The sequence below is a fragment of the Mastigoproctus giganteus genome, chromosome 4 (genome assembly GCF_048544385.1).
Source record: "Mastigoproctus giganteus isolate SK-2022 chromosome 4, ASM4854438v1, whole genome shotgun sequence".
Lineage (NCBI taxonomy): Eukaryota > Metazoa > Arthropoda > Arachnida > Uropygi > Thelyphonidae > Mastigoproctus > Mastigoproctus giganteus.
Genome location: NC_143578.1, coordinates 154,718,296 through 154,745,318, shown reverse-complemented (window position 1 = coordinate 154,745,318; position 27,023 = coordinate 154,718,296). Strand labels below are relative to the sequence as shown.

At 39.7% G+C, this 27,023-nt stretch overlaps 1 protein-coding gene across 2 annotated transcripts in view; it reads left to right on the top strand.

The window, feature by feature from the left end:
- LOC150087127 (disco-interacting protein 2-like) overlaps window positions 1–27,023 on the top strand; it is a 1,128,863-nt gene that overhangs the window by 950,827 nt on the left and 151,013 nt on the right. For both annotated transcript variants that reach the window (XM_090372979.1, XM_090372978.1), the window contains exon 34: window positions 5,096–5,187. In XM_090372979.1, the coding sequence (XP_090229105.1) occupies window positions 5,096–5,187 (92 nt within the window). The remainder of the gene's footprint in view (window positions 1–5,095; window positions 5,188–27,023) is intronic.

Here is a 27,023-nt window from a genome sequence, read left to right as displayed (position 1 = left end):
TGTCTCCAATTCTGCCCAGACACGATAGGAGGGAGTATATGATGAGAGCCCTGTCGATCAATTCGGCCCTGCAAGGATTGTGCAAGGCTCAAGGTGTAGAATTTTTTTCAGCCTGGTCTGTACTTGTTAACAGGAGAGACTGCTTCTAGAGGGATGGGATACACTTAAATAGAAAGGGTGCAAGAATGTTTGCTGATGCTATCGAGGCAGTGTTAGGTGGGTCAGAAAACTGCTTGATTGTGGGGATACAAGGACTAATAGATTAACAGTAGCCACTAGCAGAGGTGGAAGTGATTCTTGCACTGCTTCTATTGGAATGAGCCGCAGCCTGGAAAATAAGATGCAGGATAGGTCAGATACTGCTGGGAATCATTGGGGTACAAATAAACACATAGGTTGTGTTAGGGAAGCTAAGAAAAGGAACATGTGCATGTATACTTGCGTGTACACCAATGCTAGGAGTTTAGTAAATAAAATTGATGAATTTGAGGTATTGCTCAAAACATCAAAGGCAGATATTCTGGGGATTTCAGAGACATGGTGTCAAACAGATATAAGAAATGCAGAACTGTAAATTAGGGAGTACAATGTCTACAGAAAGGATAGACACGGAAGGAAGGGAGGAGGGGTTATGCTATTAGTTAAGAAATACATAAAATCCAAGGAGGTGAAGCCAGTCGACATTGCTGGACAGTGCAGTGTCAAGTCAGTTTGGTGTGACATAAGCATTGGGAGATCAAAATTGAGAGTAGGAGTGTGCTATAGGCCTAATAACTCTGATGAGTATAATAAGAAACTGTACGGGGAAATAGAGTGGCCAGTAAATACGAGAGTCTTTTAATGGGGGATTTTAATTTCCCAGATATTGACTGGAATTTGTGGGCTGGTCACTCACACACTAGCAAGGCTTTTGTGGATTTATTGGAGGATTGTTTTCTACATCAGCCTGTTAGGGAGGCAATTAGATGGAGTAATACTCTCGATTTGATTATCAGTAGTGATTCTTCATGCATTAAGAATCTGCAGGTAAATGAACAACTAGGTGGCAGTGATCACAGTGTGCTGAAGTGTGATTTACTCAAAGAGGTAACTACCATTAGGGGTAAAGTGAAGGGTTTTTGCTTTCATAAAGGCGACTACGATGGACTGAGACAGTATTTAAATTCTATACAGTGGGACCAACTGATGATGTTACCAACAGCAAATTCAAAATGGGAAGCATTCAAAGAACTTATCTTGGAAGCTACTAGGCTTTACATACCAACTAAGAAATATTGTTCAAGGTTTAGGCCTAAGTGGATGTCAGATGAACTAATGAGACATATGGTAGAGAAGAAAAATGCATGGGATACATACAAATTAGCACGTGACACAGAAACCTATGATAGATACAAGTTGATCTGTAACCAAGTTACAAAGGAGGTTAGGCAGGCGAAGGCAGATTACGAGAAATCTTTGGCAAGGGATGCAAAGAAAAAACAGCAAATAGTTCTTTACTTATGTAAACTCTAGAAGGAAGGGGATGAATCAGATTGGTCCACTTGATATCGATGGGTCAACTGTTGATGATCCTGCTCAGGTAGCTAACAAACTGAATGAATATTTTGCATCGACATTCACACATGAGGAGTTATTCAGCGAGGGGAATGCCAGAGGTGTATTCAACTCTGGCAGTAAGCTAGAGAATCTTGTAATAATTGAGAGTAAAGTGGAGGAGAAATTGCTGAAGATAAATACAAGAAAGGCACCTGGGGTGGATGGGATCTATCCAGTTATATTAAAGGAAGCAGCAAAGGAAGTAAGCAAACCCTTAGCCATAATTATGAGAGCTTCCTTGGACTCAGGGGAAGTACCCATGGACTGGAGATGTGCAAACGTAACCCCAATTCACAAAGGAGAATCAAAGGGCGACACAAATAATTATAGACCTGTGAGCTTAACTTCTGTTCCTGGAAAATTAATATAGGCACTGGTTAAAGAAGCACTACAGGATCATCTAGACAAGACTTCAGTAATAGCTCAGACACAGCATGGTTTTGTTAAGGGGAAGTCTTGCATGACTAATTTGATTGGATACTATGATGCAGTCACAAAAGAACTGGATGCAGGGTATAACTCTGATATTATATACTTGGATCTTAGAAAGGCTTTCGATACCGTTGCACATGGAAGACTGCTGCACAAATTGGAGCAGTGTGGCATTGGAAGCAAATTGCTGCTATGGACAAAGGGGTGGTTGAGGGGGAGAAGACAGAGTGGTAATCAATGGACACTGCTCATCGTGGACTAATGTTATTAGTGGAGTCCCTCAGGGTTCAGTATTGGGTCCATTATTGTTTTCTGTATTTATAAATGATATTGATGATGGTATATCAAGCTTAATATCCAAGTTTGCAGACGATACGAAGGTTGGCAGGGTTGTCAAGGACACAACTGAAACTATGCTACTGCAACAGGATCTGGAAAGGTTGAGCAGATGGGCTTCGAGGTGGCAAATGAAGTTTAACATTGACAAATGTAAAGTACTACATATGGGAAAAAGCAACCCCAGAGCAACGTATCAACTCTGTGGTACTACACTGACAGTGGTAGAGAATGAAAGGGACCTGGGGGTGGTTGTGCAGGCAGATATGAAGTTTTCTGAGCAGTAGCAGATGGGCTGAAAGAGTAGCTCATGGTGTATTTTCGATGATATATAGGAATTTTTCTAGCAGGGATAAGGAGGCCTCATATCAAGAAGGGTGTAGAGATGCTGGAACGAGTACAGAGAAGGGCAACAAGATTAGTGAATGGAACAAAGGCGTGCTCTTACAAAGAAAGGCTTAAGTTTTGCAAATTACAGTGTCTGGAGACTAGGCACCAGCAAGGTGATCTGATAGAGGTGTATAAAGCCTTGAATGGTTTGAGCATGCTCAATGCTGATAGGATTCTTCCTGTTGCTCAGAATAATCATCTGAGAGGGCATAAATTCAAATTGAGAAAAGACAGTTGTACGATAGACATGAGGAAATTTGCCTTTAGCCAGCGGGTGGTTGGTTGGTGGAATAGACTTCCATCCCTTGTCGTGGAAGTTGATAGCCTAAATAAGATTAAGGCTCAGCTGGACAGGTATTTCGAACGAACAGCGGGGTGAAGTGGAAGTGGTTATTTTTTATTTATTTATTTATTATTTTTTTTTAATTAATTTATTTTATTTTTTTATTTTTTATTGGCTGATGCTGCATAAGCTTGCTTTCTTCCATCAAATGCCTCTACTAATGTTAATACAAGTAATTACAGACCTATTAGTTTAACTTCTGTTTCAAGGAAATTAATGGAGGCATTGGTTAAAGAAGCACTGCAGGATCATCTATCGACGACTTCAGATATAGGTGGGACACAGCATGATTTTGTTAATAGGAAGTCTTGTCTGATCAGTTTGATTGGATTCTACTATCAGCTTAGTATCCCGTCACAAAGGAATTGGATGCAGGAAATAACTTTGATATCATATATATTTGGATTTTAGAAAGGCTTTTGATACTGTTGCACATGGAAGACTGGTGCACAAATTGGAGCAGTGTGGCATTGGAGGCAAATTGCTGCTATGGATAAAGGGATGGTTGAGTGGTAGAAGAAAGAGTGGTAATCGGACACTGCTCTTAATGGACTAATGTTATTAGTGGAGTCAACTAGGGTTCGGTATTGGGTCCATTGTTATTTTCTGTATTTATTAATGATACTGATGATTGTATATCAACCTTAATGTCTGTTTACAGACAATACGAAGGTTGGCAGGGATGTTAATGACACTAATGACAGTACGTTACTGCAAAAGGATCCAGAAAAGTTGACCAGATGGGCTTGAGGGTGGAAACTGAAGTTTAATATTGACAAATGTAAAGTAGTGCATATGGGAAGCAGTAGTCCCAGAGTATCGTAGCAACTGTATGGTACTGCGCTGACAGTGGCAGAGAATGAAATGGACCTGGGGGTAATTGTGCAGGCAGATATGAAGTTTTCTGAGCATTGCAGACTGTCTGCAAGAGTAGCTCACTGTGTCTTGTCAATGATATACAGGAATTTTTCTAGCAGCAATAAGGAGGTGATTATTCCCTTGTATAAGGCAATGGTCAGGCCACACCTAGAGTACTGTATACAGGTCTGGAGGCCTCATTTCAAGAAGGATGTAGAGATGCTGGAACGAGTACAGAGAAGGGCAACAAGATTAGTGAATGGAACAAAGCGTTGCTCTTAAGAAGAAAGGCTTAAGTTTTGCAAATTACAGTGTCTGGAGATTAGGCACCTGCGACGTGATCCGATTGAGGTTTATAAAGCCTTGAATGGTTTGAGCATGCTCAATGCTGATGGGATTATTCTGAGCTCTTGCTCAGAATAATCGCCTAAGAGGTCATAAATTCAAATTGAGGAAAGACAGTTGTAGAGTGGATGTTGCGGAAGTTTGCCTTGCCAGCATGTGGTTGATTGCTGGAACAAACATTTGGAGCAATCTGAATATATATATATTTTTTATTTATTTATTTTTTTATATAAGCTTGCTTTCTTGCATCATGTGCCTTTACTAATGCTAATGTTATTAGTGGAGTATCCCAGAGTTTGGGTGGGGCCCATTGATGAACTGCGGGTGTGCGGCTATGATCCAGAAACAAGAACTCGGTCATATCAGTGAAAGACCCCATCTTCTTCAGGCCCCCCCAAAAAAAGTAATCAAATATGAACATTTTGCTTTTGTTACTTATCACATTTTTGACTTCATTTTGGTTCCCCATCTACCATACTCACCAGATTTAGCTACCTCAAAATGTTCCCCCGAAGCCACCATGAAAGGTCACTGATTTGCAAGGTTGAAGAAATTATTCAGAGCACAACACAGGAACTATTAGCAACTCTAAAAGAAGCCTATTAATATGCTTCCAGAAATTACAGAAATCTTTAAATTGACATTTACAACGTCATTGAGACTAGTTCAAAGGAGATCCTTCCAAATAGCCAGTAAGCTTTATTACTTCCAAAACATTTGTTCAGCTTCTGAACTTTTTGATCACACAGCTCTTACACTAAGGAATTTTATATAAATAAATGTTTTCCATTCTAGTGTATATTCAGGACATCATACCATCCTCATCCCACCATCTGAAGTAGAAGTCAATCCAGCTTTGTGGCTTTCCACAATTAGTCAGTATAAAGGTAAATAATTTTTTTTCTTAAATTATCTTGGCAACTTATTACTGTAAAACCCTAGTTCTATTGTTTTTTAAATTATTTTTTTATTTTTTTGCTTAATGTTCAACAAAAATTCAAATACCTTAATTCTTGTACAAAACTGCTAAATTTTCTGCATATAAGTTTTTTGTACTTAGTATATATTAGCCATATGGTACAAGGAACCCCATGCAAAAATAAATAAAGCAAATAATAAACAAACTGCCTATGTCATCAGTTTTCAAACTTTAGTGACATAACAACCCATTTTAATTTGAAAAATTTTCCATGGACCTCAAAATAAACAAAATTGATTCTATGAGTACTGCATACAGGTCTGGAGGCCTCATTTTAGGAAGGATGTAGAGTTGCTAGAACGAGTGAGAGGAACAAAGGGGTATGCTTACAAAGAAAGGCTTAAGTCCTGCAAGTTGCAGCATGTGGAGACCAGGCACCTGCATGGTGATCTGATTTGAGGTGTATAAGGCCTTGAATGGTTTGAGCAGGCTCGATGCTGACTGGATACTTCTGCTTGCTCAGATTAAGAACCTGAGGGGGCATGGATTCAAATTGAGGAAGGACAGTTGTAGATTAGATGTAGTAGTGGCATGTGATGCAAGGAAGCAAGTGTATGAGCTTATGCAGCATCAGCCAAAAAAAAAAAAAAAAAAATCACACCATTCCCTCCAAATGCCTGTCCAGTTCCTCCTTAAATTTATTCAACCTATCAACTTCCAACAACAACAGATGGAAGCTGGATAAAGGCAAATTTCCGCACATCTATTCTACATCTGTCCTTTCTTAATTTGAATTTATGCCCCCTTAGGTTCTTAATCTGAACAAGTAGAAGGATCCTATCAGAATTCAGCGTGCTCAACTCATTCAAGGCCTTATACACCTCAATCAGATCACCACGCAGGTGCCTAGTCTCCAGCCACTGCAATTTGCAGAACTTAAGCCTCTCTTGGTAAGAGGATCCCTTCATTCCCCTCACCAATCTTGTTGCTCTTCTCTGTACACGCTCAAGTAAATCTACATCCTTCCTAAAATTAGACCTCCAGACCTGTATGCAGTACTCAAGGTGTGGCCTGACCATTGCCTTATACGGAGGGACAATCACCTCCTTCTCCCTGCTAGCGAAATTCCTATATATCATTGACAAAACCCCATGACCTGCCCTGGCAGCCTGTCTGCATTGCTCAGAAAACTTCATATCTGCCTACACAATTACTCCCAGGTCTTTTTCCACATTCTACCACCTTAAGTGTAGTACCACACAGTTGGTACGTTTCTCTAGGGTTACTTCAACCCATATGCAGTACTTTGCATTTGTCAAGGTTAAACTTCAGTTGCCACTTCTTAGCCCATCTGCCCAAATTGTCTAGATCCTGTTGCAATAGCACACTGCCATTACTGTCATTAACAACCCTGCCAACCTTTGTATCATCTGCAAACTTCGACATTAAGCCTTATATACCTTCATCAATATCATTGATAAATATACAAAACAACAGTGGACCCAACTCCGAACCCTGTGGGACTCCACTAATAACATTAGTCCACGAAGAGCAGCACCCATTGATTACCATCCTCTGTCTTCTCCCATTTATATGGGATAAGATCATAAGCAACTTACCCTGAATACCATTCTGATCCAATTTGTACAATAGTCTTCCATGCACAACAGTGTCAAAAGCTTTCCTGAAATCCAAATATATGATATCAAAATTATTTTTTGCATCCAGTTCCTTTGTTACCACATCATAATATCCTATCAAATTTGTCAGACAAGACTTTACCTTAACAAACCCATGCTGTGTCTGAATTATTGCTGCAGTCTTGTCTAGATAATCCTGCAATGCATCTTTAACCAGTGACTGCATTATTTTACCCGGAACAGAAGTTAAACTAAGTGGTCTATAATTACTCGTGTCACCCTTCGATCCCCCTTTGTGAATTGGGGATACATTTGCACATCTCCAGTCCATGGAACCTTCCCTATGTCCAATGATGCTCTCATAATTATGGCTAAGGGTTTGCTTAGTTGCTTTGCCGTCTCCTTTAATATAACTGGATAGATCCCATCCACCCTAGGTGCTTTTCTTATGTTTAACTTCAACAATTTCTCCTCCACTTTGCTCTCAGTTATTAGAAAATCATTAAGAATCCTGCTACAATTTGATAACCTTCTGCCATTTTCAAACCTTAATAATTCCTCATGTGTGAATGTAGATGCAAAATACTCATTCAGTTTGTTTGCTATCTGAGCAGGATCATCAACTGTTGAACCATCGATGTCAAGTGGACCAATCAGATTCATCCCCTTCCTTTTAGAGTTTATATAAGCAAAGAAATCCTTGCTGTTTTTCTTAGCATCTTTTGCCAAGGATTTCTCGTAATCTGCCTTCACCTGCCTAACCTCTTTTGTGACCTGATTACAGACTAGATTATATCTGCCATAGGCTTCTGAGTCGCTTGATAATTTATATGCATTTTTCTTCTCTGTTACGAGTCTCATTAGTTCATTAGATAACCATTTTGGCTTAAACCTTGAACAATATTTCTTAATAGGTATGAAACTTTTAGTAGCTTCCACGATTAATTCCTTGAATGCTTCCCACTTAGAATTTACTCTTGGTAACATCGTCAGTTGATCCCACTGTACAGAATTTAGAAACTGTCTGAGACCACTGTACTCACTCTTACGGAAGCAAAAACCCTTTCCTTTACCCCTGATGGTAATTAAATCTTTAAGTAAATCCCACATCAGTACACTGTGATCACTGCCACCTAGTGGTTGTGATCACAGTGTACTGATGTGGGATTTACTTAAAGATGTGTGGAAGTTTGCCTTTAGTCAGCGGGTAGTTGATTGCTTGAATAAATTTCCATATCTTGTTGTGGAAGTTCATAGTTTAAATAAATTTAAGGCTGAACTAGACAAACATTTGGAGTGACCAGATGGGTGAAATGGGAAGGGGGTTTTTTTTGTATAAGTTTGCTTTCTTGCATCAAATGCTTAAGCTAATACTAATGTGAAAACATCCTTGCCCTCATTATTTTCTCTCTTTGCCAGTGATTTCTTGTAATCAGCCTTTGACAGCCTAACATTTGCTGTGATACTATTACAGATTAACTTATTTAATTTGAGCCAATACCCTCAGATAAACACATCTGTTTTACAACGGCCCCCCAGTCCAACTAGCAGTTTCCCCTGAACTCTTAAGATCTCCACGATGATATTAGCAAAGACTCTTGCACTACGTTTGTTAAACTATATTTTGTATCTTCAAATTAGTTTCCTGCTACATAAAGTGTGGGCTAGACCTGTCAGATCTAATTCCTTTTAGTTCTGTCAGCAAGTCATTCAAACTGAAAAACCAGCACACATCATTGAACTTGTGCAGTTGGACACTAGCCTGTCAATAACGCTTTGGTTATTGCTTCAATGTCATGAATCCAGAGAGCCTTACTGATTGGAAGAAAGCATACACCAGAAAAGCCAGGTTGCTATCACGAAATGTACATGCCAGATGCCACTCAAACATGCAAAACAGTTGTTAAGAGTTTCAGCTGTGTGGACAAAGTAGACGAAGCGTGAGTTGCTGAAATACTGTCTGGAGTCTCATCAATCCCCATGCACTTAACTCAGGGTTAAGACCAAAACAAGTGGGAATGGCTTGCCAGTGTTTACGAGTTCACACCAACAGCTGATATTGCAACCAACGCCACCAAAACAGTAGCGGCAGGTCGGTGCACCAACCCAGGAAATTTTAAATTACGTTCGTGGAAATTGTGTCCGAATTAGCGGGAACCGAATTACTGGTGGCTGGATTAGTGATGGTCAACCTGTACTTCAAATAAGTAACACTTCCCTGTTGGAGAAGACTACTGCTATTTATTTTCAGTTGAGTACCACCACCCAGACAGTAGTCACCTCTAACAGAAAGTGTTACTTATTTGAAGTTTAAGAAGAGCAATTTGTTGTGAAGGATTTCACAGTACGAGATGTTACAATTATGATGCAACTGTACAAACTGTAAAAAATTCAACTACATAAAATTGATGCAAATACACTGACCAATCTCACAGTTTACTTTGTAATTTCCATATCCCATGTTTTGTTTCATAATCTCATATTCATCCATACTGTTTTTCTGTATCACACTGAACATGCTTTTTTCTTTCTGCTTGTATTGCTCTATATATATAAATTAAAATTAAAAGTAATTGTGGGGATACTGAAGAATAAAGAAAGACAAATCAGTGGCTGCAAAGCACTACCAACTGTATGTTGCCCAGACAATGTTCTTGTTTACACATCAGCACAACCACTAGGTCAGAAGAGTTTACAATTGTTAACTGTATTTAGCAGTTAAGGGATTGAACCAAGTTCACTCAAACACATGTGCATTACTGCACTCATGCGTGACCACTTACCTATGTTTAGCCAAAATAAATTGGGTTTTTATTTTACCAAGGAAGGAGAATACTGTGGCATTTTGTATTACCTCATGGCTATTCAATTAATAGGTCGGAAGAGTGTAAGATGTGAATCTTACACTCTTCTCTTATGCACTGTAAAATGTAAAATATATCAAGAACTAGTACAAAAATATCAAAAAAACTGCATGTGTACCCTGTATGCACGAAAGAAGTTTTATGTGAAAACATCTTTGACGAAAATCAGAACCGTTTTAAAAATCGAACAAAGCTAGAACCGAAATCATGATGTAAAGTTTTATGCTCACGCCCACTACTTAGTCTACTGAATCTGTGTTAGTGACATTAATGTCATTAGCATCTTACTTTAGTTCAAAATAAAGATGCCCAGCCACCAAAGGGTGTTGAACGCCCCAGCGAAGTCGACTGAGATAACTAGGTGGTATTTCTTGTCACAGTTGTTGGCTGCATTGATGAGATTTTCCAATGCATCGACAGTTGATCATCCTGGCTTGAAGCTATATTGATTCGAATCAGGCATCCGTGCAGCACTGTAATGGTTGTCTATTTTTTGACGGTGTAAATGTTCAAACACCTTACTCAGCACCGAGAGTAGGGCGATTGGCCTATACGAGTCAGGAAGTTCTTGAGGTTTAGAAGAATTCTTCCGAATTAGGCGAATACTTGCTGTCCACCCCTGTTGTAGGCAGTGGTTATAGAGGTTTAGAAGGAGATTTGGGGTGTATTCTGCTACTTTTTTCATGATTTTGGTTCTATCAGGTAAAGTCTGGGGGGTTTTCTGTTTCTTACCTTGTTGACTTGAGATGGTCAGTTATGGTGTGTGGTAGTTTTCATTGTCCAGGCAAATCTGCTGTTGGTCAGGAGAATTTTGTTCGTCTGATTGTTTGAATAAGGTGTTGAGGATGTTACTAACTGAGTCCCTCCAGGTGGTGGTCATTAACCCTTGTGGGGTTCTCGTTGACTGTGTTACCTCACCTCTTGGGAGCTTGTTTGTTGTCACTTTATAATCAACTCCCCAGGGGTCAGTGTTTCCTACTGTTGAGACCAAGTGCTCCCAGCACTGCTTTTTACATTGCCTAATCATTGCTGTGTAGTCATTCCTGGTCTCACGGTATTATTTCCGCAGGTATTCAACTGCTGCAGGTGGCCAGGTCCTCCTTGCCCTCTGGAACGCACGTCGTTTCCGATTTACCTCTTGCCTCAGTGCCTGAAGTTCTCTGGACCACCAAGGGACAGCTCCTGGAAGGGAATTTCTTTTCCTGGTGGCTTCATTATCTGCACTCACGATTGCATCTGTTACTGCCCGTTGGTGCCAATCAGGATCTTGGTCTTGGGGGAGGGGGGTTATTAGCCTGTAATTGTTGCTCTTTTTTGGTTAATATCTCCTTAGATAGCTTCCAATTTGCCTTGTCCGTGGCATAGCGTTGGAGTTTCTGTCCTGTAATCAGGGTACGAGTTATTGTTCTGTTCATGTTGAAGGTAATGACATGATGGTCGGAAGTGCTCCACTCCTCCCGCACAGTCCAATCAGTGATGTAGCCTGCAAAGGGTTTGGTTGATAAAGTTACATCTATGGTGGCATCCCAGAGGGTGCTGGAAAAGGTTGGCAGATTGTTAGGACGATTATGAATGACCAAGTTGCTGCTTATTATGAAGTTTTCTAGACACTGGCCATTGCTTGTCCCCCTGCGTTCCGGGGTTTCGCTGCGCCAGAGCGGAGAGCGGCAATTTACATCTGCACAGATTAGGATTTTTCCTTTCTAGCTCAGTGAGAAGGTGTTGAAGGTACTGTAGAGCTGGCAGAATATCCTCTCCTGGCCGACAGTATAGGGAAACCGTATAGAAATCCCTGAGCATTATAACTATGTGGCGCACACTGCCCAGGCCAAGCAGAGATAGGAAATCTTTGTGACCATGAGGTTGGGGTTTCGCACCACTATGGCCATCCAGGGCATCTCTCCTTCCACCTGGACCACCTTGTAGGACAGAGGATAGCCTTTTATTCCATTGGCAATGGCATAGGGCTCCTGGATCAGGAGAATATCTGTATTTACTTCTTTGATCTTCTGTCTGATTTGGCCAGCTACTGCCTTAGTTCACTGTGCGTTAATTTGGAAAAATTTAAGCCTGGTATTATTATAGTGTCTAGGCATAGTCTCCCTATTCAGTTCTTTGTTGTTGTGTTCTCTTTGCCTTAATATATACAGCACATTTGTTGTCACAGATTGAGTGGGTGTTGGTAACGAAGATAATGAGATTGAGAATATGGAACTCTTTGATGATGTCTTTCATAGGTAAAGATACAAAAGTAATCTGTAAGCAAGCTCAATCCAAAGAATACATTACCAGATGTATTGAAAACAATTTGGCCTTCCTAAAGACCAATTCCAAACTCAACCTACTACTAGGCTCAACGTAAGCGCAATTTATTCGCTATGATTATACAGCTCGGTAAACCTACATGTCCTTGATTCTAAGAGCCAATGAAATCGGTTGGCCATGCTTGCTTCAGCTATTGTACAAGTTACAGAATAAGGGGCGCATCACTAGTGAGGATGATGTGGGTGACATGGACTTCATGCAGAAGGCAGTGGTAGTGAATGAAGACATGAATGATATAAAGTTTTATGCTCACGCCCACTACTTAGTCCCACGTTAGTGACATTAGTATCATACTTCAGTCCGAAATATTTAGTATGAACATAGAATTTTAACATCGCAGTAGTCCATACACACATTTTGCTGTAGCTAAATAATACTCCCAATGATCCTTTGGGCGAGAACAAAGATGTCGTCACAGTGATTGACATGTTATTGTCTTTTTCTCCACTAGCAAGGCTTTGGGAGCATCAAGCTTCAAACTTACAAATATATTCAGAGGTTACAAGAAAATAACACTGGTTAAATGACAGGCATGTCGATTTGAAGCACCAATCATGCCTTGTCACATTTGAATGGTACCTCAAACCAAAAAACTGGAAATTACATCTTTTCCTGTCATTGGCACCTCTTTCATCCCCTTGCAATTCACTGTTCTGCAACACATCATTTAAAACACTTCCGATTTAACTGAGGAAAAACATATGGTGACAGGCACCAGAGTGTATTTTAAGTGTACTCGTGAGACTGGGAAAGTGGGAAAAGTGAGTGACACAAGCCAACTGCAATCATCCCAGTTTATTGATACATATTAGTATTAGTAACGGCCGCATGATGCAAGAAAGCCTATGGCTTATGCTGCACCAGCCAAAAAAAAAAAAAAAAAAAAAAAATCCGAACAAAACAATGATAAAAACAAAAAATAAATAACTAAATAATAATAATTAATAAATAAAATAAAAAATAAAATAAAATATAAATAAAAAGGAAATTAAACCTATCATCCTATGCGCTTCCCTTACCCGAAAGTACTATCCAGATGACCTTTGAATTTCCCCAAACTGTCCGCCTCTACCACCCATGAAGGCAACTTATTCCAGTAATTTATAACTCGCTGGCTAAAATAAAACTTCCTGCAGTCCAATCTAAACATTTCCCCCCGTAACTTGAATTTATGTCCCCTAGTTCTAGCATCATTTATAATCTTGAAAATTTTGTCCTCATTCATTTTAGTGATGCCTCTCAGAGCCTTAAACACCTCAATCAAATCTCCTCTAAGGTGTCTAGTTTCCAAACTCTGCAACCCACATATTCGAAGTCTTTCTTCATAAGGACGCCGTTTTGCCGATCTCACCAGGCAGGCCCTTCTTTGCACCCTTTCAAGAAGCTCGATGTCTTACTTTAGGTGCGGTCTCCATACTTGAACACAGTATTCCAAGTGTGGTCTAACATAAGCCTTATATAATGGGATTATCACGTCCTATCTCTACTTGCAAAAGTTCGATAGATCATCGATAGGACACCATGGGCCTTCCTTGCAACCTGTTTACAATGCTCAGAGAATTTCATGTCTGACCGTATCGTAACACCCAAGTCCCTTTCCTCCAGTACTGGGTTTAGTTGAACTCCATCAAGCGAATAAGTTTTTTTGGGATTACTGTTTCCCAGGTGTAATACCTTACACTTTGTTGGATTAAAGCACAGCTGCCATTTTTCTGACCATTCTTGAAGTCTATCTAGGTCTCTCTGAAGAAGCTCAGCTTGACAGTGATCATTAACTACTCTACCAATTTTAACATCATCTGCAAATTTAGACGTCACGCCCTCTATCCCTTCATCAATGTCGTTTATAAAAATTAAAAACAACAGTGGTCCTAATACTGATCCTTGGGGAACCCCACTTCTTACATCAACCCAATCTGAGGAATAGCCATTTATCACAACCCTCTGCCTCCTGCCCTGAAGCCATCCTTCTATCCATCTAAGGATTTTCCCAGTGATTCCAACCTGTTCCAGCTTATAAAGCAACCGCTCATGTGGGACTGAGTCAAAAGCTTTGCTGAAATCTAAATAAACAATGTCGAAATTATTCCCTAAATCCAGCTTGTGAGTGGCCCTTTCGAAATAGCAAACCAGATTTGTTAAACATGATTTTCCCTTTACAAAACCATGCTGAGTATCCTTGAGAATTTCAATTCGATCCAAATGATCCTGAATTCCACCCTTGATCATTGCCTTCCATGATTTTCCCTACTACTGAAGTCAGACTGACAGGTCGATAATTTCCAACTTCACTTTTAGAGCCACCCTTATGTATGGGAGATACATTCGCACTTTTCCAATCCAAGGGAATCTCCCCAGAGTCTAGTGATGCTCGCATAATTAGCCTCAATGGTTCAATGCACTCGCTTGCCGCCTCTCTTAAGATTATAGGGTATATTCCATCAACTCCAGGAGCCTTACTGGTCTATAGGCTCGAAAGTTTTTTCATTAAATAATCTTGCGAAATTTCAATATCATTAATTTCCCATTGCCACAAAAGGCTTTTCATTTGTAAATATCGATGCAAAATAACTGTTGAGTTCATCTGCAACGGCAGCTGGTGTATTTATTACTATCCCTTTTCCCTTATGTAAAGGTCCGATCTGGTTTGTCCTGCTCTTCTTGGCATTTATATATGTGAAGAATTCTTTTTCCCCCCTCTTTGCTCTGTTTGCTAGTGATTTCTCATAAACTGCCTTTGCCTGTAGAACCTTTTCTGTGGCTCTATTACAGATCACCTTGTAGCTGTTATAGGCCTCAGTACTTTATATTGCTCTGTAACCTTTCCATGCCACCTTTTTCTGCTCAAGTAATGTGGCAACTTCACTATTCATCCAACTTGGAACCCTTCTCATGGAGTATTTTTTTAATGGTATATATCGTTTGTCCCCACATGAATAATAATATTTTCTTTACCCCCTTTAAAATCTGACAATCTGTTGGTGACATCATCAATAGTTGCTCCCCGCAGACATACCCTGGTTCTGCTCCACCTATCTTTATTACAAAAAATATTCCCCGTTTCCCTGACAATGGAGTCTCCTAATAAAACAATGTCCTTTTTAACCAGAGTAGTTTGCACTTGGTTTTTCTGTTTTGAGGCTCGAATCGGGTGTGCATCACTTGGTAGATTGCTGGAGTTTTGAGTCCCTGACGAGCTCCCAGATGCATTATTTTTGAGGGCAAGCACTCGTTTTTTCAGGGACTCAAATTGTTCCATCAGTGCACCAAATTGTAATTTAAGATCAGTGCACTCCTTACATCGATCACAAAGAAAAGAATCCCCAGGAGAGGTAGGATTAGTCACCAGGTCGACCCTGGAAAACATACCACAGGATCCACAACGGATTAAATCATGACTCACCCGTAAATCGCCATCTGCTATTTCCGTGTGAGTCACGATACCCTGTGACGTGTTTAAGGCAGATCTCGTAACTACCATTATAAAATTAAATAAATATCAATGAAAGTAACTTTAAAAAATTATATCTATATTATTAAAATCAAACAGTTACAGGAAAACCTATAACAAAATAATCCAACAATACCTAAATAAATCAAATATTTAAAAGCACTATCCAAAAGTAAACCACTTAACTGAGGAGCCCTGTCTAAGCGCGTCCGCTCACCTCGAATGCCAACGTACGAGTATCATATCATTCATTGCTTGTCTGTGCCCTATTTCTTTATTATAACCTCACTTGCAGTGTACAAGGGAGTTGGAAAAGTTTATGGCCTGAGTATTTGTTATTGAATTACAGGTACTAAAGTCAACAAAGTTGTGTGAATGAGGAAAGACTGAGAAAAAAAATCAGTCACTGTGCAGTCATCCAGTATTTAGGAAAACAGGGGACTAATGCCAAAGGCAGTTCATGCCTTTGGTATTAATCCCTTCTTATTCCATAATTAAGAAGTGAACAGCAGAATTTAAATGAGGATGAGAGAGCCTGGAAGATGAGAAATTCTGTGGAAGACCTTCAATGTTCATTGTTCAACCTTCAAAGAGGCCAGATAGTCATAAGGCCATAAAACACAGACCTTGTGAAATATCTGCATGAAAACATCAAAGACAAATACAAAAAAAAAAAAAAAAAAAAAATCAGAAAAGGAGGCTTGGCGAAGGTAAAGAAAGCCAACACAAGAACCACATGAAATGTTGACTAACTTACGCAGAAAATTAGTTTCCCAATACTGCACTCTAGCTCTGCTCACACGGTAAACAAACGGTAGGTGTTATCGGTGTGGAGCAGAAGTCGAGAACGTTTGATTGACAGGTCGTCATCATCATCATCATCATCAGCCATTTTCAATCCACTACAGGATGAAGGCCTCTCCAGCAACTTTCCAGTTCCTTCTGTTTTGTGCAATGGCCATCCATTTAATACCCACAAACTCATGAATTTCATCTATCCATCTCCGCCATTGTCTACCAGGTTTACTTCTAGCTCCTCTTGGGTACCATTCTGTTATTCTCCGTCCATCTGACATCATGTCTTCCAGCTATGTGTCCTGCCCGAGACCATTTTAGTTCTTTAGTTTTGATAAGAATGTCCTTTACTTGAGTTTGCTGCCTAATCCATGTATTTTTCTTCTTATCTAACAGTCTGATTCCAATATAATTCGTTCCATTGTTCCCTGTGTAGTTCTCAGCTTCTCTTCCATTCTTTTGGTGAGTGTCCAAGTTTCACTTCCATAAGTCATGGTGGGTAATATACATTGGTTCATTATTTTATGTTTCAGACAAACTGGGATATTGCTCCTCAGTATGTGACTATATTTCCTGAATGTTATCCATCCAAAATTTATTCTTCTCTTGACTTCCAGCCATTTATCATTATTACAGCTGATGACATGTCCCAGATAAGTATATGACTCCACCTTTTCAATTACTGCTCCTTCAATCATTATATCCTTTCTATGGCATATTTGTTCATCATTACTTTTGTTTTAGCCATATTCATCTTTAGTCCAAAATTCTTACTAACTCTGCATAACTGATCAAGATTTTCCTCTAATTCTTTGGGATCGTGGCTTATGACCACAATGTCATCTGAAAATCGTAAATGGTTTAGGTACTCTCCATTCACATTGACTCCTTTCTGCAACCAGTCTGATCTTCTGAAAGCTTCCTCAAGGGCAACAGTAAACAGTTTCGGAGATATTATGTCTCCCTGTCGAACTCCTTTCTCAATTTTAAATTTACTATTGTCTTTGTCTAGTCTAATAAAGGAGGTAGCATTCTCATATATTTTCTTCAAAATCATAATGTATGGGGTATCTATGCCTTGTCTTTCCAGTGCCCAAAACATTGCCTTGTGCTGTATGGATTCAAATGCCTTTTCATAATCCACAAATGCCAGGCATACTGGTGCTTTATATTCATTTTCTTTCTCCATTAGCTGTGATATTACGTGAAGATGATCCATAGTTGAGAATCCTGTCCTAAAGCCATCTTGCTCTTTCAGTTGATTTTCATCAAGTATTCTTTCTAACCTGTTAGTAATGACCCTTGTGAACAACTTGTAGATGTGGGATAACCAGTTAATTAGTCTATAATTTCTAAATTCTGATTTATCTCCTTTCTTATGCAGCAAAACTATGATTCCATTATTCCACTCCTTAGGCATCACACCTTTTCTAATGCATTTTGTGAAGTCTTCCCAGTTTTTCTGCCATGTGTATTCCTCCCAATTTTAACAACTCTACAGTGTCTTCATCTTCGCCAGTGCTTTCTGATTCTTCATATTCTTCAACAAATGTTCTACCTCATCAGCAAGGATATCGGGTATGTCATATGTGCCGACCGGGCTAGCCGGGTAGGTAAAGTCCTTGCCTGGCAACCCAAAGGTTGTGGGTTCGAATCCTGCCTCAGGCTTGGATCAGAGTACTGCAAAAACCTTGGGAGGTGCATTATGGTCACAGAAGCCGATGCGCCAACAACTAACTAAAATAAAAAAAAAAAAAAGTCATATGTGTTACTAATTTGAGATCCATCTTCCCCACTGCTGATATCATTCCCTCACTCCTTGTATAATTCTCTATAGTAATCTTCTGCTAGTTGAATTATGCCTTCTCTGCTATTTATAAGTACACCATCGCTATTCAGTTTTAGTATTATTTGTCTTTCTGTATTACTGCTCATGGCTGCTGATTTAAGTCCTTTGTTTTCTCTTAATGTTTGTTCTACTTTTCTTGTGTTAAATCTTCTTATGTCCTCTCTGAGTCTCTTTCTAATGGCTTTGCATAACTTAGTATACTCAGTTTTCTCCTTGTCAGTGTTTATCTTGCTCTTCACTTGTCGTCTTTGGTTCATCATGACAAGTGTTTCTTAACTAATTTTTTCTTCTTTGGATTTCTTTTTACTTTGAGGTTTCTTGGGCTTTATCACTTTCAGAAAGTTGTAATATTACTCGTCAATGTCTTTGTCATGAGCCGTCTGCAGAAGCTCAAACTTGTTCTTAAGTTCCAGTACATACTGCTTTTTCTCCTCTTCTGTTATCTCAAAGACCTTCGTATTATTTACTCAAGTCAGTTTTTTCCTTTCTTTTCTTATATCTATATCAAGTGTGCATCTTACCATTTTGTGATCACTTCCAACATTTACCTTGTTCAGGACAGTAACATCATCCACAATATATCTTCTGTTAGTGAGGATGAAGTCAATTTCATTAGTTGTTAATCCATTTGGGCTCTTCCATGTCCACTCGCCCTTTTCTTGAAAAAAGTGTTCATTACTGACAATCCTCGAGATTCTGCAAATTCCACAAGTCTTTCACTTCTTTCACCAATTGAAAAATTTCCTATAGTTACCCTTTCTGTGCTGTTTTGTCTCTTTCCAACCTTAGCATTGAAGTCCTCCATAATGATAGTGTATTGGGTTTTCTGCTCATCTAGAAGACTCAATTTCAGTGTAAATTTCTTCAACCTCTTCATCACGATGGCTCGATGTTGGTCCATAAATCATTATAACCTTTAGCTTGTACCTCTTAGAAATCCTGAGTAGTAGTCTTGACACCCTTGATGTGCTTTTGAAAACTTTTTTATATCTTTATGGACCAGAAAGTCAACTCCACCTTCACTCCTTTCACTGTTTCCATTGGTGTACAGCAGATTTCCACTTGATAAACTTCTAAGTGATTCATTTCTTCTTGTTTCAGCCAAACCGATGATATTCCAATTCACATTTTCTAATTCCTTTTCCAGCTCTAATATCCTGTCTTCACCGATGATTAACAAGTAGGCATGGCAAACGATGTGCTGATTGGTGTGTGAACACAACAGGCGATAACATTGGTTTAGTATTACTTTCTCTAATCTCAGAAGCACTAATAGTCACGTGCCTCAATGGTAACTTGCCCTAAAGAACACTTTCCAGAAGGTTAAAAAAGGTCAGGTTACCTCCACTTGAATCCCATGGGAGCTTAAACCTCTCCCAAAGAGGAGGGGCAACCTGGCCTTTTTTCTTTAGAATCATGGGTGGACTAGTGCATAAATTCTTTCTTAACAAAAATATTAATTTTTTATTACTGTATTTTTATTTTATATATATATATATATACACACAGGGTGATTCACTACCAGTGCGACAAACTTGCAGGAGGTGTAGGGGGCACAAAGACGAATCGGAATCACATAGCATTGCAGGGTCCGAAATGCCTTCTTCATGCGGTAGAGGACGTTGAACGGGAGGTCACGTGAATAGCGATCCCACTGGAAGTCAGCAATTGGGAAACAGTTCCCGAGGAAGTAGGATAGATAAGAATTCAATCGTTGAACTGGCTGACATGCACCTGGCGTTTGGAGCTACGGACTATAACAGGCGCGACACTCTGCGATTGTGTCAGGAACGTTTCCTGCACAGATGTGCTCCTCAGCATACGATTTTCGCACATGTGCACAGAAGGTTACATGAGACTGGTTGTTTCACGAGAGGTACCATGAATCGAGAGCGAACGACGAGGACGCCAGACAATGAGGGGAATGTCCTACGTCTTTTTAGCATTAGCATTAGTAGAGGCATTTGATGCAAGAAAGCAAGCTTATGCAGCATCAGCCAAAAAAATAAAAAAATAATAAAAAATAAAATTAAAAAAAATAAATAAACAAATAAAAAATAACCACTTCCACTTCACCCCTCTGTTCGTTCGAAATACCTGTCCAGCTGAGCCTTAATCTTATTTAGGCTATCAACTTCCACGACAAGGGATGGAAGTCTATTCCACCAACCAACCACCCGCTGGCTAAAGGCAAATTTCCTCACGTCTATCCTATATCTGTCTTTTCTCAAGTTGAATTTATGCCCTCTCAGATGATTATTCTGAGCAACAGGAAGAATCCTATCAGCATTGAGCATGCTCAAACCATTCAAGGCTTTATACACCTCTATCAGATCACCTTGCTGGTGCCTAGTCTCCAGACACTGTAATTTGCAAAACTTAAGCCTTTCTTTGTAAGAGCACGCCTTTGTTCCATTCACTAATCTTGTTGCCCTTCTCTGTACTCGTTCCAGCATCTCTACACCCTTCTTGATATGAGGCCTCCAGACCTGTATACAGTACTCTAGGTGTGGTCTGATCATTGCCTTATACAAGGGAATAATCACCTCCTTATCCCTGCTAGAAAAATTCCTATATATCATCGAAAATACACCATGAGCTACTCTTTCAGCCCATCTGCTACTGCTCAGAAAACTTCATATCTGCCTGCACAACCACCCCCAGGTCCCTTTCATTCTCTACCACTGTCAGTGTAGTACCACAGAGTTGATACGTTGCTCTGGGGTTGCTGTTTCCCATATGTAGTACTTTACATTTGTCAATGTTAAACTTCATTTGCCACCTCGAAGCCCATCTGCTCAACCTTTCCAGATCCTGTTGCAGTAGCATAGTGTCAGTTGTGTCCTTGACAACCCTGCCAACCTTCGTATCGTCTGCAAACTTGGATATTAAGCTTGATATACCATCATCAATATCATTTATAAATACAGAAAACAATAATGGACCCAATACTGAACCCTGAGGGACTCCACTAATAACATTAGTCCACGATGAGCAGTGTCCATTGATTACCACTCTGTCTTCTCCCCCTCAACCACCCCTTTGTCCATAGCAGCAATTTGCTTCCAATGCCACACTGCTCCAATTTGTGCAGCAGTCTTTCATGTGCAACGGTATCAAAAGCCTTTCTAAGATCCAAGTATATAATATCAAAGTTATTCCCTGCATCCAGTTCTTTTGTGACTGCATCATAGTATCCAATCAAATTGGTCAGGCAAGACTTCCCCTTGGCCGAAGTGACAACAGAACCATTTGGTTTTGACAGAGGTCGGAGCAGAGTTGGGCAATAGTTGCGGCAAATAGCTTTGGCAAGAGACCAGAATGCTTGGCTACCATTAGGGCAGGAAGCAAGTTTTCTACTCTTAGCCTGTTCAAAATCTAGTTTGGAGTGATTAATAACTGCTGTACAATTGTTGCGAGCTTTGGTGTAGGCAGAAAATGAAACTGAAGAATTGGAAACAAGCCAATTACGATATGCAACGTTCTTCTCTTGAACAGCTTTAGCACATTTATTGGAAAACCAAGGTTTAGATAAAGGATGAGATTTTAAAGTGGAGTGTGGAATAAAGGATTCCATTCCTACAAGAATAATTTCACTGACATGATCTGAGCAAACGTTGACATCAGAAGTTTTGAAACAGTAATGCAACCAAGGAAAAGAAGAAAAGAAATCTCGCAGGTCATCCCATTTTGCATTCTTGTAATGCCAAACAATACGAGGTTGGGAATAGCTATGAGATAAAGGCTCCATTGGAGAAGACAATCAAAGAGTTGTGATCTTAGGTGGCTAGAGGACCGCTCACTTCGACCATGTACTTAGGAGGGTTGTTTGTGAAAGAAAGAGCAAGCGTGTTGCCTGTATAGTTAGGATTGCTGGTATTCTTGTAGGTAAATGAACAATCTGTGCAAGGTCATTAGTAACTGGAAAAGCCTCAGCATCTCAATCAGTTGGGTCAGTGTGACTAGAAAACGGTAGCCAGCTGGAGTTGTGAACATTAAAATCACCAAGGAAAATTACCACACTGTTAAGAAAGTTGGACTGGAGAAAGTAAAGTTGCAAAGAGAGGAATTTTACCCCGGGGGCTCACATCTGGTGAGTATGGGCTTGGCAAACCCAGGGTCCTGAGCTGGATATCATCATTCTTCTCTTTCTTGGTGATGCCTCCTACTTCTCTCTCTCTCTCTCTCAGGAATTTGGGAATTCGGTAACTCGGGAATTTTTTTTTTTTTTTGGCTGGTGCAGCATAAGCCTCAGGCTTCCTTGTACCATATGGCTAATAATAATAATAATAATAATAATAATAAGTCGAAGAGTTCCATTGATTAGTGGAGTTGGGAGAACGGTAGAGACAACAGATGAATTTGACACGAGGTATTGAAATTTTAATTCAGAGAAGATTTAAAAGAGGAGATTCCAAATTACCAAGTCTCTGACAGGGAATATTGGAATGGACATATATCTACAAGTACCACCTTTGAGGCAAAAGGAATCATACAGCGAATAATTTGGGCTATTGAGATGAGCAGTAGTTGAATCAACCAATAACAGATTCTGTGAGAAAAAGTACATGGGGTTTGGCAGACTTCAAGTGGAAATTGACATCGTTGAGATTAGAGTTGAGACCACGTATATTTGTGAAATGAACTATGAAGTGTTTGGGAGGTTTAGATCTTTTCGCAGATAATAGTAGTAGTAGTAGTAGTGGCACTTGATGCAAGAAAGCAAGTGTAGGAGCTTATGCAGCATCAGCCAAAAAAAAAAAAAAAATCACACCATACCCTCCAATTGCCTGTCCAGTTCCTCCTTAAATTTATTTAACCTATCAACTTCCACAACGACAGATGGAAGTTTGTTCCAGCAATTAACCACCCGCTGGCTAAAGACAAATTTCCGCACATCTATTCTACATCTATCCTTTCTTAATTTGAACTTATGTCCCCGTAGGTTCGTATTCTGAACAAGTGGGAGGATCCCATCAGAATTCAGCGTGCTCAACCCATTCAAGGCCTTATAGACCTCAATCAGATCACCGCGCAGGTGCCTAGTCTCCAGCCACTGCAATTTGCAGAACTTAAGCCTCTCTTGGTAAGAGGATCCCTTCATTCCCCTCACCAATCGTGTTGCTCTTCTCTGTACACGCTCAAGCAAATCTACATCCTTCCTAAAATGAGGCCTCCAGACCTGTACGCAGTACTCAAGGCGTGGCCTGACCATTGCCTTATACAGAGGGACAATCACCTCCTTTTCCCTGCTAGCAAAATTCCTATATATCATTGACAAAACCCCATGACCTGCCCTAGCAGCCTGTCTACATTGCTCAGAAAACTTCATATCTGACTGCACAATTACTCCCAGGTCTTTTTCATTTTCTACCACCTTAAGTGTAGTACCACACAGTTGGTACGTTTCTCTGGGGTTACTTATACCCATATGCAGTACTTTGCATTTGTCAAGGTTAAACTTCAGTTGCCACTTCTTAGCCCATCTGCCCAAATTATCTAGATCCTGTTGCAGTAGCACACTGTCATTACTGTCATTAACAACCCTGCCAACCTTCGTGTCATCTGCAAACTTCGACATTAAGCCTGATATACCTTCATCAATATCATTGATAAATATACAAAACAACAGTGGACCCAACACCGAACCCTGTGGGACTCCACTAATAACATTAGTCCACGAAGAGCAGCACCCATTGATTACCACCCTCTGTCTTCTCCCACTTAACCATCCTTTTATCCATTGTAGCAACTTACCCTTAATACCATTCTGCTCCAATTTGTACAGTAGTCTTCCATGCGCAACAGTGTCAAAAGCTTTCCTGAAATCCAAGTATATGATATCAAAATTATTTTTTGCATCCAGTTCCTTTGTGACCACATCATAATAACCAATCAAATTTGTCAGACAAGACTTTCCCTTAACAAACCCATGCTGTGTCTGAATTATTGCTGCAGTCTTGTCTAGATGATCCTGCAATGCATCTTTAACCAGTGACTCCATTATTTTACCCGGAACAGAAGTTAAACTAACTGGTCTGTAATTATTCGTGTCACCCTTCGAACCTCCTTTGTGAATTGGGGATACATTTGCACATCTCCAGTCCGTGGGAACCTCCCCTGAATCCAAGGATGCTCTCATAATTATGGCTAAGGGTTTGCTTAGTTGCTTTGCCGCCTCCTTTAATATAACTGGATAGATCCCATCCGCCCCAGGTGCCTTTCTTATGTTTAACTTAAACAATTTCTCCTCCACTTTGCTCTCAGTTATTACAAAATCATTAAGCACACTGCTACAATTTGATAACCTTCTTCCATTTTCAAACTGTAATGATTCCTCACGTGTGAATGTAGATGCAAAATACTCATTTAGTTTGTTTGCTATCTGAGCAGGATCATCAACAGTCGAACCATCGATGTCAAGTGGACCAATCATATTCAGCCCCTTCCTTTTAGAGTTTTTATAAGTAAAGAAATCCTTGCTGTTTTTCTTAGCATCTTTTGCCAAAGATTTCTCGTAATCCGCCTTTGCCTGCCGAACTTCCTTTGTGACCTGATTACAGACTAGCTTATATCTGCTACAGGCTTCTGCGTCGCCTGATAATTTATATGCATCCCATGCATTTTTCTTCTCTGTCACGAGTCTCATTAGTTCATTTGATAACCATTTAGGCCTAAACCTTGAACAATATTTCTTCATCGGTATGAAAAGTCTAGTAGCTTCCACGATTAATTCCTTGAATGCTTCCCACTTAGAATTTACTGTTTGTAACATCGTCAGTCGATCCCACTGTACAGAATTTAAAAACTGTCTGAGACCACTGTACTCCCCTTTACGGAAGCAAAAACCCTTTCCTTTACCCCTGACGGTAGTTACCTCAGGGGTAAAGGAATAAGCTTACTCTATTAGTTTGACAATTCATAGTGTATTCAATAGTAAGAAAAAGTGGGAGGACATGCTGTATGAAGTAATGAGATTTTTGGATATGGCATACACATGGTAAGAATATGCCCAGATCCTTGATATAACGTGGCCTCGAGAATGTGTCCCCCCGGCTACACACTGCTCGGACGCCCTCAAGTCACTATCTGGCAGAGTAGAGGTAGCAAGATTATACACTATATGATCTGGAAGCTTCTTAAAGAGTTAACAATAGGCTTGGTCCAGTGTACTAACTAGCGGCCAGCCTGCGAACACTGTTTTAGAGTTGTATCCTCGAAATGTAAGGAAATTGGATTTCGTCATGATGTTCATCATAACCTCAAACGTATTCAGTCATACTGCATGATGGAAGAGATGGGGAAGGGTTGACTGGAACTTAGCTCTGGATATTTTGGTAGATGAGAGTCATCTACCACCTAGTGTTGCCTATAACACAGAGGGACGGTATTCCTCCATGTGGTGTGGGCACCACACCTTGACCCCTGCTTACATTGGTTCGCACCTGGGTGATCACCCACAATGTGCTTGTGCATGGAGGTTATACCCAGGATTACTAACAGTCCCGCCATTGTGAAGGTGCAAGCAGAGGATTTGGCTGTCACACACCTTCCGGACTTCGCCGAAATTGGGTTCACTTGGCTTGAATGTCACCCGAATATCAGTTCCATCAGCGTTTTAGACTCCCATGTAGCAAATACAGCTTGTCTGGCATATCTGAGAGAATGTCTCTGACAACCTCAAAGACCAAATGAGGACTATAAGAATAATGACACAGGAAAATTATGAAAATAAAGAAAATAAAATAAATAAAGCTGTCATTATAGGCAGCAAAATACACAATCCTCCACATGATGCCCAATGCATAACTGATATTAAGTATAAAATTAAAATATATGCCAGTAGTATGACAAAGCTGTTGAGCAACAATTTAAACATAATAGGAAATTAACATAAAGGTTAAATGAACGGGGAGGGGAAAGCAAAGGTAACAAGACTAAAATTGTAGCCGAAAGTCTCTGAATAATTTAGAAATCCAATTATAAATAATTCCATTTTAAATTTAAAATTAAAGCCAAATGTATAGAAATTTAGTGTCACCCTCCAGTAAGATGTCAGTTCCAAAATACATGAAATATCACCAATAGAGACTAAACAAACTACAAAAATATAGACTGACCATTATACCCCATATCGACAGAGGACCACAAGGCCAATAATGATCAATCGGAGACTTTCGGCTACAATTTTAGTCTTGTTACCTTTGCTTTTTCCTCTCCATTGATTTAAGCTTTATATTAATTTAACTGTTATGTTTATATTTTCGCTCAACAGTTTTGCCACACTACTGGCATAAATTTTAATTTTACACTTAATATTGGTTATGAATTGGGCATCATGTGGAGGATTGTGTATTTTTCTTCCTTCTAATGATAGCTTTATTTTGTTATTTACTTTATTTTCAGAATTTTCTTTTGTCATTATTTAAATATATGTATATCAGATGGTAGTAGTGGTTTTGACGTGCTAATGCTGTGCCTTTTCTGCCATCTATATCTTTTTACTTTTTCTGTCTATATAAGCTGGTTAAGCTTAATTTATGTCAGTGGTGTGGCTCTGCTCTGGAGTGCTAATCTGTTCTATGGTTTTTTTGTTTTTTTGCTGCATAAGGACCACCGTTATTCATATCCTCTGCATTGGTAGTTCGATTGGAGGATAGAAGGGTGGTTTGGTCTTCAGTCGGTTTGCCTTTGTGACGATTTGTCTAGCGATTGAAATGCAGCGACTCCATGAACATTATTGGCCTCGTGGTCCTCTGTTGATATTAGGCATGTCAGTCCATATTATATTTTTGTTTTATTTTTTTTAGTTTGTTTAGTCTCTATTGGTGATATTTCACGTATTTTAGAACTGGAACCTTACTGGGAGGCGCCGCCAAA